The sequence below is a fragment of the Garra rufa genome, chromosome 11 (assembly GCF_049309525.1).
Source record: "Garra rufa chromosome 11, GarRuf1.0, whole genome shotgun sequence".
In the NCBI taxonomy this organism is placed as follows: Eukaryota; Metazoa; Chordata; class Actinopteri; order Cypriniformes; family Cyprinidae; genus Garra; species Garra rufa.
In genome coordinates this window covers 48707492-48723776 of record NC_133371.1, presented here as the reverse complement: position 1 = coordinate 48723776, position 16285 = coordinate 48707492, and the positions used below count along the sequence as shown (strand labels likewise).

The window sequence follows — 16285 nt, the reverse complement described above, 5'->3', positions numbered from 1 at the left end:
AACATTTTGGCTGCTTAAGTTGCGCAATGGTGAAAAAAATTGGCAAAATAAATGAGGGAAAAACACAAAAAAACCTGTTTGCTAACCGGGTTTCTGCCCAGTGTTTAATTTTGTTCAGCTTCGGCCAAGAATTTTAATTTTGGTGCATCCCTTAAAAATGGCCAAATAATATAATTTTACTAGCTTATTCATTTTAAGTTAAATTGTGGTTTGTTGGCAGGCTATAATGTCTACTAGAAGGTTACAAATGTTCAGTGTTAAATAAATATTTTTAAATTGATGTTTTGTAATAGTTTTTTTTTTTTTTTTTGGAAAAGCAAGACAAAAGTGTAAAAAGCACATTTTGGCTATTTAATTTCTGCAATGGTGAAAAAAGGGCAAAATACATGAGGGAAAAACACACTTCGGCCCAATGTTTAATTTAGTTTGGCTTCAGCCAAGAATTGACATCTCTCTGCATCCCTGCTTAGAACCTCTGTGTAATGAAATGAAGACAAAGCTCTTCGTAACGGTGTGTGGTGTGTGTTTCTGTGCAGAATGATCTGGACTGGGTGAGTTTGGCCAGTGTAGATGTGGACGACACGCTGCAGCTCCGGCTGAACATCAGCACGCTGAAGAGCAAAGACCACATCCTCGACTTCGTCCCGGCGCTGTCCACGCTCGCCAACCACGTGCGCTACACCATCGACTACGGCAACGACGACGGCCTGTTCCGCATGAACCAGAAGGACGGCGTCAGCTACCTGCACATATCCAAGAAGAAAGCTCTCCAGCCGGGAGCCTATTATTTACAAATCCGCAGCGTGCCGCTGTCCGGCAGCAGGGAGCCCACGGGAGAGCGGCCCGACACGGACTACCTCAGCCAACAGCTGGGAGACGCTCTGCACATGAGCGTACAGATCGTCCTGCACTGACGGACGCACGGACAGACTGCCGCAGCCTCGCCCAAAGAGCAGCACGTACCGCACCCGCCAATCATACGCTCGCATACCATATTACACACTCCCACCGCCGCGGACGCGCAGACGGACGCCGGGGTCGCGCCGCGCTCTCGCCCAGTCTATCGTATCTTACCGGTGCTAGTCACGTGAGCGCGTAGATCCGTGCACTGTAATAACCGACCCACGCCGTCTGCGGGCGCCCGACGCTAGCCTTTCTGTTCTCTGCAAATATGCTAACGGGGTTTCTGCAGCTCTTATCAAGGTCAGTTCAGAGCAAATCAACTAAATGCAAGGAACACAATACGAGTTTGATAACACGACTCCCAACACGTCTCCATTACTGTTCTTTTATTATACAAAACAGCTTCTGTTTTGAACATGTGCTCAGAAACACTAGAATATGGAAAAATAACTTGTACTGTACTTCTGATCACACTGCAAAAAACTGCTGTTCTTCCTCAGTATTTCTGTCTGGTTTTCCAGTGCAAATGTCTCGAGACTCTTAAATCAAGATTTAATGGAGAAGCAAAGTGAGCGGTGTTGATGGTAACGCATTAGTTATGGAATCAGATTACTTTTTTCAACGCATTACTTTTAAATTAAAAAACAATTTTTACTTACTTTTTCAAATAAGTAATGCAGTTGCCAAAAATGTAACTTTTGGGTTTTTGTTATTAAAAATAAACAAGCACAGCTCAGCTCAGGTGACAAAAAGTAACACCAAAGTAACTTTTCATAAAAAGTAACACAATTAGTTACTTTTTAATGGAGTAGCACAATATTGTAATGCATTACTTTCAAATGTAACTTTTTCAAAAGAAACGTTTTTTAAAAAACAGCACTATTTTGTACTAAAAACAAAACTTTTTTATGCATTTTGGCCATTTGTTTACGTGTCAAGGCCTGAAAACTCTTTAAAATGGGTTTCAATGTGGACATTTTTAAAATCGATTCTGTGTAAACTACAATAACACGAGTTTGTGAAAACTTTGTGTTTCTTTATAAAGTAACATCTACTGGTCTGACATGCATAATACAGCGCTTGTAGTCGTTTTTGTGGATCCATATGAACGGGATCGTTTTGAAGACGTTGTCTGTTTACAAAAGCTCAGGTGACGAAAAGTAACACAAAAGTAATGTAACATTACTTTCTGTAAAAAGTAACGAAGTAATGCATTTAGTTACTTTTTTATGGCGTAACACAAAATTCTAACGCATTACTTTTAAAAGTAACTTTTCCTAACACTAAAAGTGACAAAACAAGAAAACATTTTCTAAGTGACTGATACTGTTTATGATTCAGGGTGTTTACACGGCACCATTTTCAACTCTAAATGAAAAACTTTGTATGCATTTTGGCCATTTATTTATACATTAACAATTTTAGGCCTGCAAACTCGAACTTTTAAAATGGGTTTCAATATGGACATTTTTGAAGCGGTCTCTGTGTAAACTACAAAAACACTAATTATGTTTCTTAATAAAGTGATATCACCATCTACTGGTCTAGCTTGCACAATAACAGCGTTTGTAGTCCTTTTTGTGGATACATATGAATGGGGATCGTTTTGACGACGTTTATAAAACTTTTTGAATTAATTAAATTAATTCAAGTGGAAAATTATTTTTTTTATTTACCATTAGCTCTGTTTCCAAGTTGTAAATTTATGCAGAAAATTAGAATTTCACATATGTGACCCTGGACCACAAAACCAGTCTTAAGTCGCTGGGGTATATTTGTAGCAATAGCCAAAAATACATTGCATGGGTCAAAATTATTGATTTTTCTTTTATGCCAAAAATCATTAGGATATTAAGTAAAGATCATGTTCCATGAAGTTTTTTGTGAAATTCCTACTATAAATATATTAAAATGTAATTTTTGATTAGTAGTATGCATTGTTAAGAACTTAATTTGGACAACTTTAAAGGTGATTTTCTCAGTATTTTGATTTTTTTGCATCCTCAGATTCTAGATTTTCAAATAGATGTATCTCGGCCAAATATTGTCCTATCCTAACAAACCATACATCAATAGAAAGCTTATTTATTGAGCTTTCATATGATGTATACATCTCAGTTTTGTAAAATTTAACCTTATGACTGATTTTGTAGTCCAGGGTCACATATAACATTTGTGTTAACAACTGTTTATTGAATTTTCTTCTGGGAACAGTGATATAAAACAACAAGCAACTGTGAAAATTTAGAACCCACCCCAACACACCTGGTAGACCTACAAAAAAATAATAACAATAATAAAAATACATAAAATAATAATAATAATAATAGATAAATAAATAACAATAAACTTTTTTTTTAAGATTTTAAGACATTAGAAGCTGAATGCCATACGTTTACAGACACATATAACATTTGTCAATAAAGAACTGTTTTCATCCAATGTGTTCCAAACTCAAAATCACTTCCCGGGAACTGGTGCAGAATCAGTTTTAAAAATGAAAGTTGTTATTCTGTGACTATTTTTTCCTTGCGTTCAGATGCCTGAGAATAAATGATCACTTCCTGGGAAAGGTGTGCAACGAGATCGGTGTGCTGGTTCGTTCATGGATTGAAAAAACAGCTATTGACAGATATGTGTTCTTCTATGTGATGATCTCTTGATTTTGCATCTCCAGTAAATGTGTCTTGATTGAAGAATCTTTAGACATTTGCACTGGAAAACAAGTCAACAATACTAGGAAAGATATTCATTATTTGCAGTTCCTGCAACACGTATGAACTGAAGTCTTTCTGCTTTGAATTCAGACCTTAACTTGTGTAAGAGCGGATGAAGATCTTTGTAAGACCCTCAGAAACCCCGTCCATGTAATTTAAGTGTGTCTATACTGTAACCGTGTCACTTTTTTACTCGCGATCGCATTTGTAAACTAGAGGACCCCTGGAACGGAGGGGTTTGTAATGGTGCTTCTTATAATGACCAACTACTTGTAAACTGTGTTTCTGTGACTCGATCCATATGCACTGAGGTCTGACGGCCACACGCACCTCCACAAACACACCCCTGTGGCCCTCGCCGCCTCTGCCGTCTCCACGACCGCCTTCTGTTCTGTCTTCACACTCGTGAGGGCTTTAGATGTACATTCACAATAAAAACATATTTTTGGTTGTACGGCCGACTCCAGCGCTGGCCTTCTTTCAGAGCGGCTGCCCATCTCAGAATCACTCGCTCCATTCCTCTTAGGAAAATCGTTGGCATCGTACCCCAATGCTACTGCTTTACAGAATTTCCAATACTATGGTACGCTGCGAAACATGCTTTTCTAGCTTAGATTTTTTGTCTTGTTTCCAGCCAAAATATCAAGAATCAAGAAGCATTTTCTAAACGAGTCTTGTATTCAGAAAAACAAGTCAAAATTAAGTGCATATTTGCTTAAAACAAGCAAAATAATCTGCCAATGGAGTAAGCAAAATTATCTCGTTTTCTGTTTGAAATAAGATTTTTTTTTCTTACCCCATTGGCAGATTATTTAGCTTGTTCTAAGCAAAAACTCACTTAAATTTGACTTGTTTTTTCTGATTTTTTTGTCTAGAAAATCCTTCTTGATTTAAGAATTTTTAGATATTTTGTCTGGAAACAAGACAAAAAATCTAAGCTAGAAAAGCATTTTTTGCAGTGTATTCTTTAACCCTGTAAAGCCTGGCATATAGCTGGACCCTTTAGACAAAATATATTACAAGAAAGTTTGCATATGTGTTTTGTTGAGTATTATATGATCCATCAGGCTTTTATAGCTCATATACACTCTCAAAAATAAAGGTGCAATAGAAGAACCATTTGTTCTCCATATAGTGGACCTCTATGGTGCCCCTGAGGTTGAACTTCCAAAATGCAGCTTCAAAGGACTCTAAATGATCCCAGCCGAGGAAGGAAGAATCTTATTTTCTAAAAACATTTTACAGTGTATATACTTTTTAACCTCTACACACAGAGCTAGACAAAACAAGCATTTGAGGTTAAAAAGTATAGATTTTTTTTTTTTTTTTTTTTAGAAAATAACCAATCGTTTTGCTAGACAAGACCTTTTTTCCTCAGCTGTGATCGTTTAGAGCCCTTTGAAGCTGCATTTTGGAAGTTCAAACTCGGGGGCACCATAGAAGTCCACTATATGGAGAGAAATCCTGAAATGTTTTCCTCAAAAAACATGATTTCCTTACGACTGAAAGACATGAACATCTTGGATGACAAGGGGGTGAGTACATTATCTGTACATTTTTGTTCTGGAAGTGAACTGATCCTTTAACAGCTGAAGAACCTTTCTGTTTCACAAAAGGTTCTTCGTGGTAAAAGAAGGCTCATCAGATTATAAAAAGGTAAGAGATGGTTCTTTGAGGAAAAATGGTTCTTCTATGGCATCGCTGTGAAGAACCTTTTAAAGCACCTTTATTTTTAAGAGTGTAGTCTGATAAAGTGAGAAGATAGAGGAAGAAACAGCTCAGTTTTATTAAAGAAACTCAGAAATATTCTGATTTACAATGTAAATCACTGAGATCTTTCTAACAGTAGAGCAGATGCTGACATAAAATAATGTAAATATCAGTGATCGCTCTATATCTCCAATATTATGTCTTAGTAAGATTACATTGAAATGATCCAATCCAATGATGATTGAGAGATGAATAAACAAATGTTCCTCAAAACACGCAGGATGTTTTGGAGGTTTGAGAAGATCATTCCTCCACATTAGAAGATTGAAAGCAAAGCTTCTGGAAACCAACGTTCCTCAAAAGTTCCCAATGATCAGATTTGAGATTTTGAGGATTTTCAAAGACTTTTCAAGCACTTTTTGGGTTCTCGTTTATCAAACAATGCCTTCTCTTTCAAATTCTAAAATTAAAGTATGTACTAATAAAACTAAATGGCAAAAATAAAGTGAAGCACATGCAAAGTATGCAATGATGTCAACCAAAAACAGAAAGAGCAATAAAACAATATTTAAAATGGACCGTTATTTTGGCAGCAACAGGTGTGATAGAAATTTAAAATGTATGTATAAATGAATTAAACAATACACAGTTGTATTTGTTAAAAGCAAGAGTGTAAGTTTGATTTTTGGCATTGGTGGGGACATAACATTCACTAAATTCTACACCCTTCAAAATCATAGCATTGGAAACTATAGCTCTCTCCTTAAATATGAAGAGCTCAAACAACAGATTCATGAGTTCATCCAAATTTCACAAGAAGCTTATGGATGTTATTATAATATAAGTCAGACATTGAAGTGAGTTGCTGTTTTTGTCTCTTCTGAGGAAGATTCGTTCACATTTGCCAATCAACCACAGAGACATTTCGATCAGGTTTATTCATGTTGATCTGATCTCATTTTGTAAGTGACTTTTCTTGTAAGTTAAGTTTTCTTTGGATTGATTGACTACTCGAAAGTGAATATAGGAAAATATGACTTAAGTGTGTTCGCTGCTAGCTAAATTTCACATGCATAGACAAAAATCTCTTCTTTATTCAGAGTTCATCTAGACAAGTATATGGAAACTATCCAAAGTTCTGTTCATCTAAAGTTCTGATCTGGATCAAATGACTCGTGAACCCCATTTGAAGTTTCGATCTGAAACAAATGATTTACGAACCTGGTACAAAGTTCCGATGTGAATCAAATAATTCATGAATCCGATTCGACGTTTCGATTTGAATCAAGTGATTCTTGAATCCGATTCAAAGTTTCGATCTGAATCAAATGATTCGCAAACCCGCTACAAAGTTCCGATCTAAATCAAAAGATTTGTAAATCTGCTACGAAGTTCTGATCTGAATCAAATGATTTGTGAATCCACTACGAAGTTCTGATCTGAATCAAATGATTTGTGAATCCACTACGAAGTTCTGATCTGAATCAAATGATTTGTGAATCCACTACGAAGTTCCGATCTGAATCAAATGATTTGTGAATCCACTACGAAGTTCTGATCTGAATCAAATGATTCACGAACCCGATTCAAAGTTCTGATCTAAATCAAATGATTCGTAAATCCACTACGAAGTTCCAATCTGAATCAAATGATTTGTGAATCTGCTACGAAGTTCCGATCTGAATCAAATGATTCGCGAACCCCATTTGAAGTTTTGATCTGAAACAAATGATTCGCGAACCCGCTAAGAAGTTCCGATGTGAATCAAATGATTCACGAACCCGATTCAAAGTTCCGATCTGAATCAAATGATTTGTGAATCCACTACGAAGTTCCAATCTGAATCAAATGATTCGCGAACCCCATTTGAAGTTTTGATCTGAAACAAATGATTCGCGAACCCGCTACGAAGTTCCGATGTGAATCAAATGATTCACGAACCCGATTCAAAGTTCCGATCTGAATCAAATGATTTGTGAATCCACTACGAAGTTCCAATCTGAATCAAATGATTCGCGAACCCCATTTGAAGTTTTGATCTGAAACAAATGATTCGCGAACCTGCTACGAAGTTCCAATGTGAATCAAATGATTCATGAATCCGATTCGACGTTCTGATGTGAATCAAGTGATTCATGAATCTGATTCAAAGTTTCGATCTGAATCAAATGATTTGCAAACCTGCTATGAAGTTCTGATCTGAATCAAATGATTCATGAACTCTGATGTTGTGATCTGAATCAAACCATTCGCAAACCCGCTACAATGTCTGATTCGTGATACACGATTTGAAGTCCCAATCTGAATCAGTGATTTGCGATCCGATTGTAGCTCTTCGAAACAGTCAATCATTTTGAGACGCGATGATTGGTTTCCCCCAATCAAAATATGTGATTTTTAAAACAAATAATAACGAGATGTCGAAATCGAATGGCTATTTTCATTTGATCTGGTTTTTGCAACTGAATGATCAAAGTCACGAGTTAGAACCAATCAGAGCGGTTCCAGAGTAAATGACTCACTCAACTGATTTGTCTGTTCCTCTTTTTGCATCTTCAGCCATGTTTACACAACAGTCAGTGCTACTACTGGCTTAGCTTGCTAGTTTATGACATTATCTGAAATAAGCATGTTGTTTAATAAAATGTTATATTTCCATTCCAAAGATAACATCCTTGACAACTCCACAACATACCGAGGTAAGCAAACCGGTTTACTGCTACATTGTGCATTCTGATGGAGTTTGTATTTTAATTCACAGTATTTGAAATAGTTTGGGCACTGCAGTGATTTCCTAAGGCCTAGTCTTAGCCCTGTCTGCAAAACTAGGCCATTGCCTTTAAATTCAAGCATCTCTTCAGCAATATTGCCATTTTTAATGGTTTTCCAGGCCGTACATTTCAAAAAGTCAAATTCAATTACTTCAAGCACTTTGTACGAAGTCTGGTTAATGTATTTTGAAATTTCCATGAATATGGTTCATTTAGCTTTGTACTATAGTATTACCATCAATACTGCCATAGTATTCCTACATAGTGCTTTTTTAAACGAGAGTAAAGAAAATGAGCAAAATATGTTTAACCTAAACAAAAATCCCTTATTCTAGATGCAAGTCTGGAAATGAGCTAGTCATTAAATAAAGGGGAACTCTCTCATATTTTTTTTTGTGTGTGTGTGTGTGTGTGTGTCTGGATTCCAGCAGTTTTGTCCAAACAGTCTGCTTTAGTTCATCACGGCTGCAGATGTTTTTATGATCTGTCCTGTAGCGCCACCCAGCGGCTCCTCAGCGAAGTTCACACACATGTCAATATCATTTATTTTAACCATTGTTCTGTGCTGAAATTCACAATTTTGCGTTTCTGGTCAAAAATGACCAGCATTTAAATTTGGTTGTGAATCTCATCTTATATTATCACTAAATCCTTAATTTAATATATTCTAATCAGTTTGTTTTCATTTAATACATGAGCATTCGTTTTTGGAACTGATCATACATAGATCACAACCTTCAATAATGTATATGCACCTTAGTTTTTGACTGTGATGAGCATTACTTCTGAATAATTTTGGCCTCTCAAAAAACGAGACCAATAATCAATCAATTTTGAGAAAACTCTAAACCTGTGCTGAAAACAAGTTTATATAATTGACTCAAGTATTTGATATTGATATAGCCGAACAAGAGTTAAGCAATTTTTGTAGACAAAATATACTAAATTACCACCAATGTCATCAAAGAGTATAACAAAAATATATATATATATATTTTTTTTTTTTTAAAGTTGGATGGGTAGAAATACTATAACAATATTATCATTTTTTTGTTACTGCAGATGAAAGCAGAATGAGCTTTTGGTCAATATTGTGTGAAAGGTAGTCTTAAGTCAAAGAAGAAGAAAAACCAGTACCAGACATTTGTGCTTGTTTTGTACAAACACCTGTTTACTTCATTGAGAGTCAATTATATCATCATTATAGTGAAAAAATTAAATAATTAAACGACTCTCCTTGAAATGAACATTTCACAAACTATAAATTTTATTACATTTAATACAGTAACACTTTCAGTTGGTGCCAGTGGAGCCAAAGCCTCCTGCTCCTCTCTCGGTGTCATCCAGCGTCTGAAACAAGACAAGATGTTGTAAAATCAACAGATGCTCTTATAGAAGCAACTAAAGCAAACTAAAGTCAATTGTACCTGTAACTCCTGCAGCTCTGGGTAACAGATTCTCTCACAGATCAGCTGAGCGATACGATCACCTTTCTTCACTGCAAACACCAATAAAATGTTTTAAAAATGTATGCATTTCAGCTAGACCTTATCTAGAAGTAATTAGCTGTGTTTCCATCCACCTATTTTTGTGCATTTTGGAATATTGAATTAAAAAAAAAAAATCTCTGTATGGAAATGTGAAGATGTGCATAAATTCTAAAAATGCACATTTAAAAAAAAAAAGTGGGTTTTTGTTTGTCCACCCGCCTCTTGAGGATTGACCACAAGTTCTCAATGGGATTAAGATCTGGGGAGTTTCCAGGCCATGGACCCAAAATTTCAACGTTTTGGTCCCCGAGCCACTTAGTTATCACTTCTGCCTTATGGCACGGTGCTCCATCGTGCTGGAAAATGCATTGTTCTTCACCAAACTGTTGTTGGATTGTTGGAAGAAGTTGCTGTTGGAGGGTGTTTTGGTACCATTCTTTATTCATGGCTGTGTTTTTGGGCAAAATTGTGAGTGAGCCCACTCCCTTGGATGAGAAGCAACCCCACACATGAATGGTCTCAGGATGCTTTACTGTTGGCATGACACAGGACTGATGGTAGCGCTCACCTTTTCTTCTCCGGACAAGCCTTTTTCCAGATGCCCCAAACAATCGGAAAGAGGCTTCATCGGAGAATATGACTTTGCCCCAGTCCTCAGCAGTCCATTCGCCATACTTTCTGCAGAAGATCAATCTGTCCCTGATGTTTTTTTTTGGAGAGAAGTGGCTTCTTTCCTGCCCTTCTTGACACCAGGCCATCTTCCAAAAGTCTTGTCCTCACTGTGTGTTCAGATGCGCTCACACCTGCCTGCTGCCATTCCTGAGCAAGCTCTGCACTGGTGCCACTCCGATCCCGCAGCTCAATCCTCTTTAGGAGACCATCCTGGCGCTTGCTGGACTTTCTTGGACGCCCTGAAGCCTTCTTAACAAGAATTGAACCTCTTTCCTTGAAGTTCTTGATGATCCTATAAATTGTTGATTTAGGTGCAATCTTAGTAGCCACAATATCCTTGCCTGTGAAGCCATTTTTACACAATGATTTCAAGCATCACCCTCCTTTTAACATGTCAAGTCTGCCATTCTAACCCAATCAGCCTGACATAATGATCTCCAGCCTTGTGCTCCTCAACATTCTCACCTGAGTTAACAAGACGATTACTGAAATGATCTCAGCAGCTCCTTTAATGACAGCAATGAAATGCAGTGGAAAGTTTTTTTCGGGATTAAGTTAATTTTCATGGCAAAGAAGGACTATGCAATTCATCTGATCACTCTTCATAACATTCTGGAGTATATGCAAATTGCTATTATAAAAACTTAAAAGCAACTTTTCCAATTTCCAATATTTATGCAATTCTCAACTTTTGGCCACGACTGTACATTCACCTGCTGTCTCTCAGGATGTGGCACATCCATACATATCTCACAGCCAATGCTGCTGTCTGTCCCTCTCCTAGTATTATCTTTATTTTTTCCTCTTCAGTCATTGCTGTAAATTTTTTTATGATGTTTGTGAATTTATTTATATATATATATAGGTCTCTAACTGATTTAAATTTGCTCTCTGGGTAACCAGCTCTTTTTGTGTCTGCCGGTCTCGATGGCTAGACGGTGCTCACTGAGCCTGTACTTGGTCAGGATTTGTCTCTGCTTTGTCTCCCTAATACTCTGAAGATATTCTTCCAATTCAGAATTTGATTGTATAGTTTGATATAATTGTAGTTTGCTTTGTGATTTAGTTTCTTGATCCCAATGTTCCAGATAGACGTTTTTAGATTGTTTGATTATTTGATTTATTTTGATGTTTGCGTGAGAAGCAGTGCTGGTCTGAGGCTGGTTAGTGTTAGTGGAGTTAGTCAGGTTAGTGAGTCTCAGATCCAGCTGATTTAGAGGACTTTTTTTCGGGGTTCAGTTCTTGGGTTTGTAACGCTTTCAAATGTAGCGATTCTGTGGGACTCGATTTAAGATGCATCCAGAATTTGAGGGATCTTTTTTGTATATTAATAATCAATGGGAATCGGCCTAATTCTGCCCTACATGCATTATTGGGTGTTCTCCTTTGTAATTTTAGAATCATTTTGCAGAATTCGGTGCATAGGGCTTCTGTTGGATGTCTGTCTCATCTTATTAGTTATTCTGAAATTAATGCACTGGCCCTGCCGTCGTTTTGATTATTTTATAGTAATAAAAATCATTTAGTTTTGGAACGAAACCGAAATATTTTGGATTTTAAAAAGTCCTTAGTTATTTAGTGATATTTAGTGGAAGTTTATCAGGAAGTGACGATTTTGTTGTCTTTTTTTCTTGTTGGACGGAAACATAGCTATTCTCATCATTTAGAGCAGCATCTTTGTCTTGTTTTCCAGTGCAAATATAAACTAATTCTTAAAGCAAAATTGACCTTAAACAAAACAAGGTTTTGGAGAAATGATTGGATTTGAATAAAATAACAAAAATATAAATTTCATGTCAGATGGGAAAACAGGTTTTCTAATATTTCTGATATTGTACTTGTATTAACCATAAACTCTGTTTTGTTGTGTTCATTTTGCATGTGCATGGAACATTTATAAATGGACTTTCTGCTCTGATTTTTGTTCTTTTCAGGCCTTCATTTGTGGACGGGTGAATTCAGACCTGCACAAACTCAGTCTCACCTTCAAACGGCTCTTTGTTGAAGTTGAAGAGCACGACTCCCAGATTCCCCCTGTAGTCCTCGTCCACCACACCAGCTGTAGAGACAGCACACATGTGATATCACAGGAAAACATCACATTCTCATGTCAGTGAAGGAGGTGACTGATGAGTGACATACCGCCGACATCAATGAAGTGCTTCACAGCCAGACCCGAACGAGGAGCTGCAACACAACACACAATCAGATGAAGAAACAACACTACACACTGTAGTCATCACCATAGACTAGGGCTGCACGATATTGGGAAAATATGCAATATCAGTGTTCAATATTGCGATAACGATATTTCTTGCAATATTACATTTCCCTAGAGAAATGCTTTATTATTATTATTTTAATCTTTTTTTTTATAATTTATATATGTAATGATCATGCTAAAATAAACAGGTAATAGATATTCTGTCATCCGAATTAAATCTAATTCAGGCTAAAAAAAAAAAACTATATCAAGGAAGTTGCAAAAATTGACTTTAAATCACTATGAATTACTTAAAATCTCAGCAGATATTCTGATTTCTGGTTTGCTGTTATCATAGACCTGCAAACACAAAATGAATTGCTTTCAAGCATTGTAACCATACACTCAAGAGCATCTTTTAAACTAAATATTTCCTTGCCTTGTCTGTTTTTTTCTTTTTTTTTTATAAAACAAATATTATTAAAAAGTTTACTATTAAACTTCAAAAAGTTAGGAGCATCAAAAAAAAAATTAGGAGCACCCAATTTCTTTTCAGTAATGCACCGATCTTGATTCTTCATGGCTGATTCCAATTGGCAGGCAAATCAAATGGGCTGTATCTGAAAGCCTCAGAATCAATAAAAAAAAAAAAAATACAGAACAAATAACAAAAATAGACAATAAATGCAGCCATATTCAAAGTAGACTACTCTTTCAATATTCAAAGTGGAAATAGAGACATTTTCCGCCGGTTTTAGAACACGATATAACTACAGAAGAGTCAAGTTTTAAATAGGACAAATATGGAAACTCGTTGGTCATTTTTGAACACGATGCTATTGGTCTCATAGGATTCAATGATCTATGCTAAGCTATGCTAAAAGTGATATCGCCAGAACAGGAGAACGGCTGAATGGATTTCAAAACGGTAAAACTCAACTTATTAACTCGAGTTGGAGAATGAGCCTATTTCCAAAAAGAGTGGAGTGTTCCTTTAAACGGATGAGTTATAAACAAAGTCATCCCCCTCACAGTTGACATGAAGGGCCAAAACTACTTTTGTACCAGGCTGTAAACATTTATTCTGCTGTAAAGTTGGCCATTTTAACATGTGGGCGTCTATGGGATTGACTCCCTTTTGCAGCCTCTAGCGGCCAGTCGATGAATTGCAGTTTAAAGGTGCCATAGAATGCATTGAAACAATATTTTAAATTGTTTTCTGATATCTACATAGAAGCTATATGGCAGAGGAAAGGGCAAAAATTCTCCAGAAATAGTTTCACAAGTCCATTTACAACCCTAGGATTTGTCCCTAGAATGAAATGCTCTGTTATTGCCTTATTTGGAAGGTCTGTGAATATTAATGAGGAGCTCAGCTGTGATTGGCTGTTTCACAGAGCTGCTCATCTCAATAGCTGGCACATGGAGGAAAATTTAAAACACCACAAGTTCAGATGTTTGTCAGTGATGCTCAGGATCTGTAAATCATTCGCTATCATCAGCATAGTCTTCTCTCTCTTTTGCAAACACCAGATTTATATAAGGAGGAGGAAATGGTGGTGTTCAAGACTCATGGAATGTCATGTCCATGTACACAACTGTTATTATTTAACTATGCCAAGGTAAAAAAAAAAAAAATGTTGTAAATACAGTTTTCCATTCTATGGCACCTTTAAGCCACTTCTGTGTCGGTTTCAACAGAGAGAGCAGGAGATTGCCGCTCTGTCGTCACTCACCGACTCGACCGTAGTATCCGTGTGGAACCGCGATCTGGATGTCGGTCTTGACCAGAGCTTTATCCATCGGCCCGACGCTGTAGTCGTACGCACTGAAACACAAATGCGGTTCTCATCAAATACAAGATAGAATGTTGTTAATCGTGTTACTAGCATGATTAGCATGTTGCTAATATGTTTCTAGCATGTTAGCAAGTTACTAGCATGTTAACATTATTAAGTTACAAACATCATTCTAACATGTTGCTAACATGATTAACAACTTAACATGATTCTAAAATGATTAGCTAATTATTAACATGATTAGAAAGGTACTAGCATGATTCTAACACGTTGTTAACATGGTTAGCATGTAGTTAAAATGCTGTTAATTATGGTACTAACATAATATGTAGTTAGCATGTTGATTTGTTGGTAGCATGATTAGCATGAAGTTAACATGTTGCTAGCATGATTAGCAAGTTACTAGCATGTTGTTAGCATGATTCTAGTTGCTATGTTTGGCTAAATAGATATAAACAGAAACAAGAGTGAAAGCTTAAATGAGTCTGAATTGATTAGAAATGGTTCTAGAAGGGAATCTTCTAATATAGTCATTTTAGCCTCAAGGGATTCAGGCAGTTGAGATTTGAATTTCGACAGTTGAAGTTTGAAGAGTCTTGGCTCATTTGAACATTCAATCAATGTAAATCTATGGGATTATCCACAGTTTTAATAATTTTATTTTAGTCAAACTGCAAGCCGGATCAGTCTGAAAAGATAAAGCACACCAAGTCAGATCAGTCTGTAGAGCTGGGCTGAGTTTGGTGGTTCTAGTTTGAAAAGTATAGGAGTAGCATTTAAAACTTTTAGTCTCATACGAATAATAATAGTAAGCTTTAATAGCAGATCGGTAGGTTGGTTTTCTCAAGCCAACTTAAAGAGAAACACAATGCACAAGTCTAAACATCAGCAGTGTGCAGAACACGCAGTGAATGTTAACGCAAGTCAAAAAGTATTAAAACACGGATTTAAGAGCGTAAAAGAAAAAAAAAAAAAATGCAAAAGAGAAATGCATAAAGCCAACCATGTGCACTCATGCACAAAACACCTCGTGTCTAATAGTTCATCAAATGCACCAATGCAGCAGTATCCTATAACTAAATAGTTTTCTGCAGGTTGAAGAATTACAAATATATAAAGAAGATAAAAACAGAGTCAAGAGGAAAAGATCATGCAAATAAGAAATAAGCATGAATCGGTGTGTGTGTGCTCATCTGGCAGCAGCTCCGGATCCAGTGTCGAGTCTCACCTGTACAGATCAAACCCTGCGGCTCGGTTCGATCCTCGGCTCGGCGTCGTGGCGTTTTCTGTCAGTTTGGCGAATTTGAGCACCAGCTGTTCATGTCCGTTCACCGCATCACTCTTGCATCTCTTCTGCGGAGAAACCGCTTCTGTAACTTCAGAGCAGGGCATTTTACAGACGAGCAGAACACAGCAGCACAAACCACTGGAGATATAATGTGACTGAATGAATGAAGCGCGCCACAATGATGCTGAGCGGCGGGAAATGCTCTGAGTGGTGGGTTCTGTGTTAACGTCAGAACAGGATGTGCAACGTTTTATAAAAAATAAAAAAAAGTGCAATTGTCATTAAACTAGATGATGATGCCTTATGGCGACCACTAATCAGGAGAAGATTAAAGTAGTAGCTATTGTCACTATTAATCTGTAAAGCACATCATATAGCAAACACATTTCTAAATGTATTACATTCATTACCTTCTCCTTGTCAAGTGATATCACATTGTATTCTCTATTCTGTTATTCAGAACATAGCCAGCACGTTATGCGTAAAAAGAGTCATGTGTGACCCAATAATCACCACCTGATCACCACTGCTGAAATGAAGTTAAAACGGCTGTTATTTCACGCTTCAGTCTGTTATTATCGGTTATTTCGCTGTTTTGTCGTGTTATAGAGCTGCTGACCTCCAGCGCAGTTTAAACCGCGAACCGCAGCGACAGAAACACGCCGAATCAACATCTCCAAGAATTATCCGCCATTTGTGCGACTGGTGCATTCTGGGAGTTGTAGTTTTTTC

At 36.9% G+C, this 16285-nt stretch overlaps 2 protein-coding genes across 3 annotated transcripts in view; one reads left to right on the top strand and one right to left on the bottom strand.

Annotated features, from left to right (window-relative positions):
- Positions 1-4074, top strand: part of LOC141345409 (fibrillin-1-like) — an 89462-nt gene extending 85388 nt beyond the window's left edge. Inside the window, exon 64 of the mRNA XM_073850260.1 lies at positions 537-4074. Within this exon, the coding sequence (XP_073706361.1) occupies positions 537-914 (378 nt within the window). The 3' untranslated portion in view covers positions 915-4074. The remainder of the gene's footprint in view (positions 1-536) is intronic.
- Positions 4075-9344: 5270 nt separating this feature from the next.
- On the bottom strand, positions 9345-16285 carry LOC141345653 (deoxyuridine 5'-triphosphate nucleotidohydrolase-like). Of its 2 annotated transcripts, none has more exons than XM_073850539.1 (7): positions 16173-16285; positions 15494-15641; positions 14203-14294; positions 12406-12450; positions 12248-12322; positions 9529-9599; positions 9345-9451 (listed from the first exon to the last, which is right to left on the bottom strand). In XM_073850539.1, exons 1-7 carry the CDS (start codon positions 16225-16227, stop codon positions 9395-9397), a joined length of 543 nt encoding a protein of 180 aa, XP_073706640.1. In that variant the 5' UTR covers positions 16228-16285; the 3' UTR covers positions 9345-9394. The 2 variants fall into 2 exon arrangements, with proteins under 2 accessions (XP_073706640.1, XP_073706641.1); XM_073850540.1 differs by having other exon boundaries at positions 15494-15635; positions 16173-16253.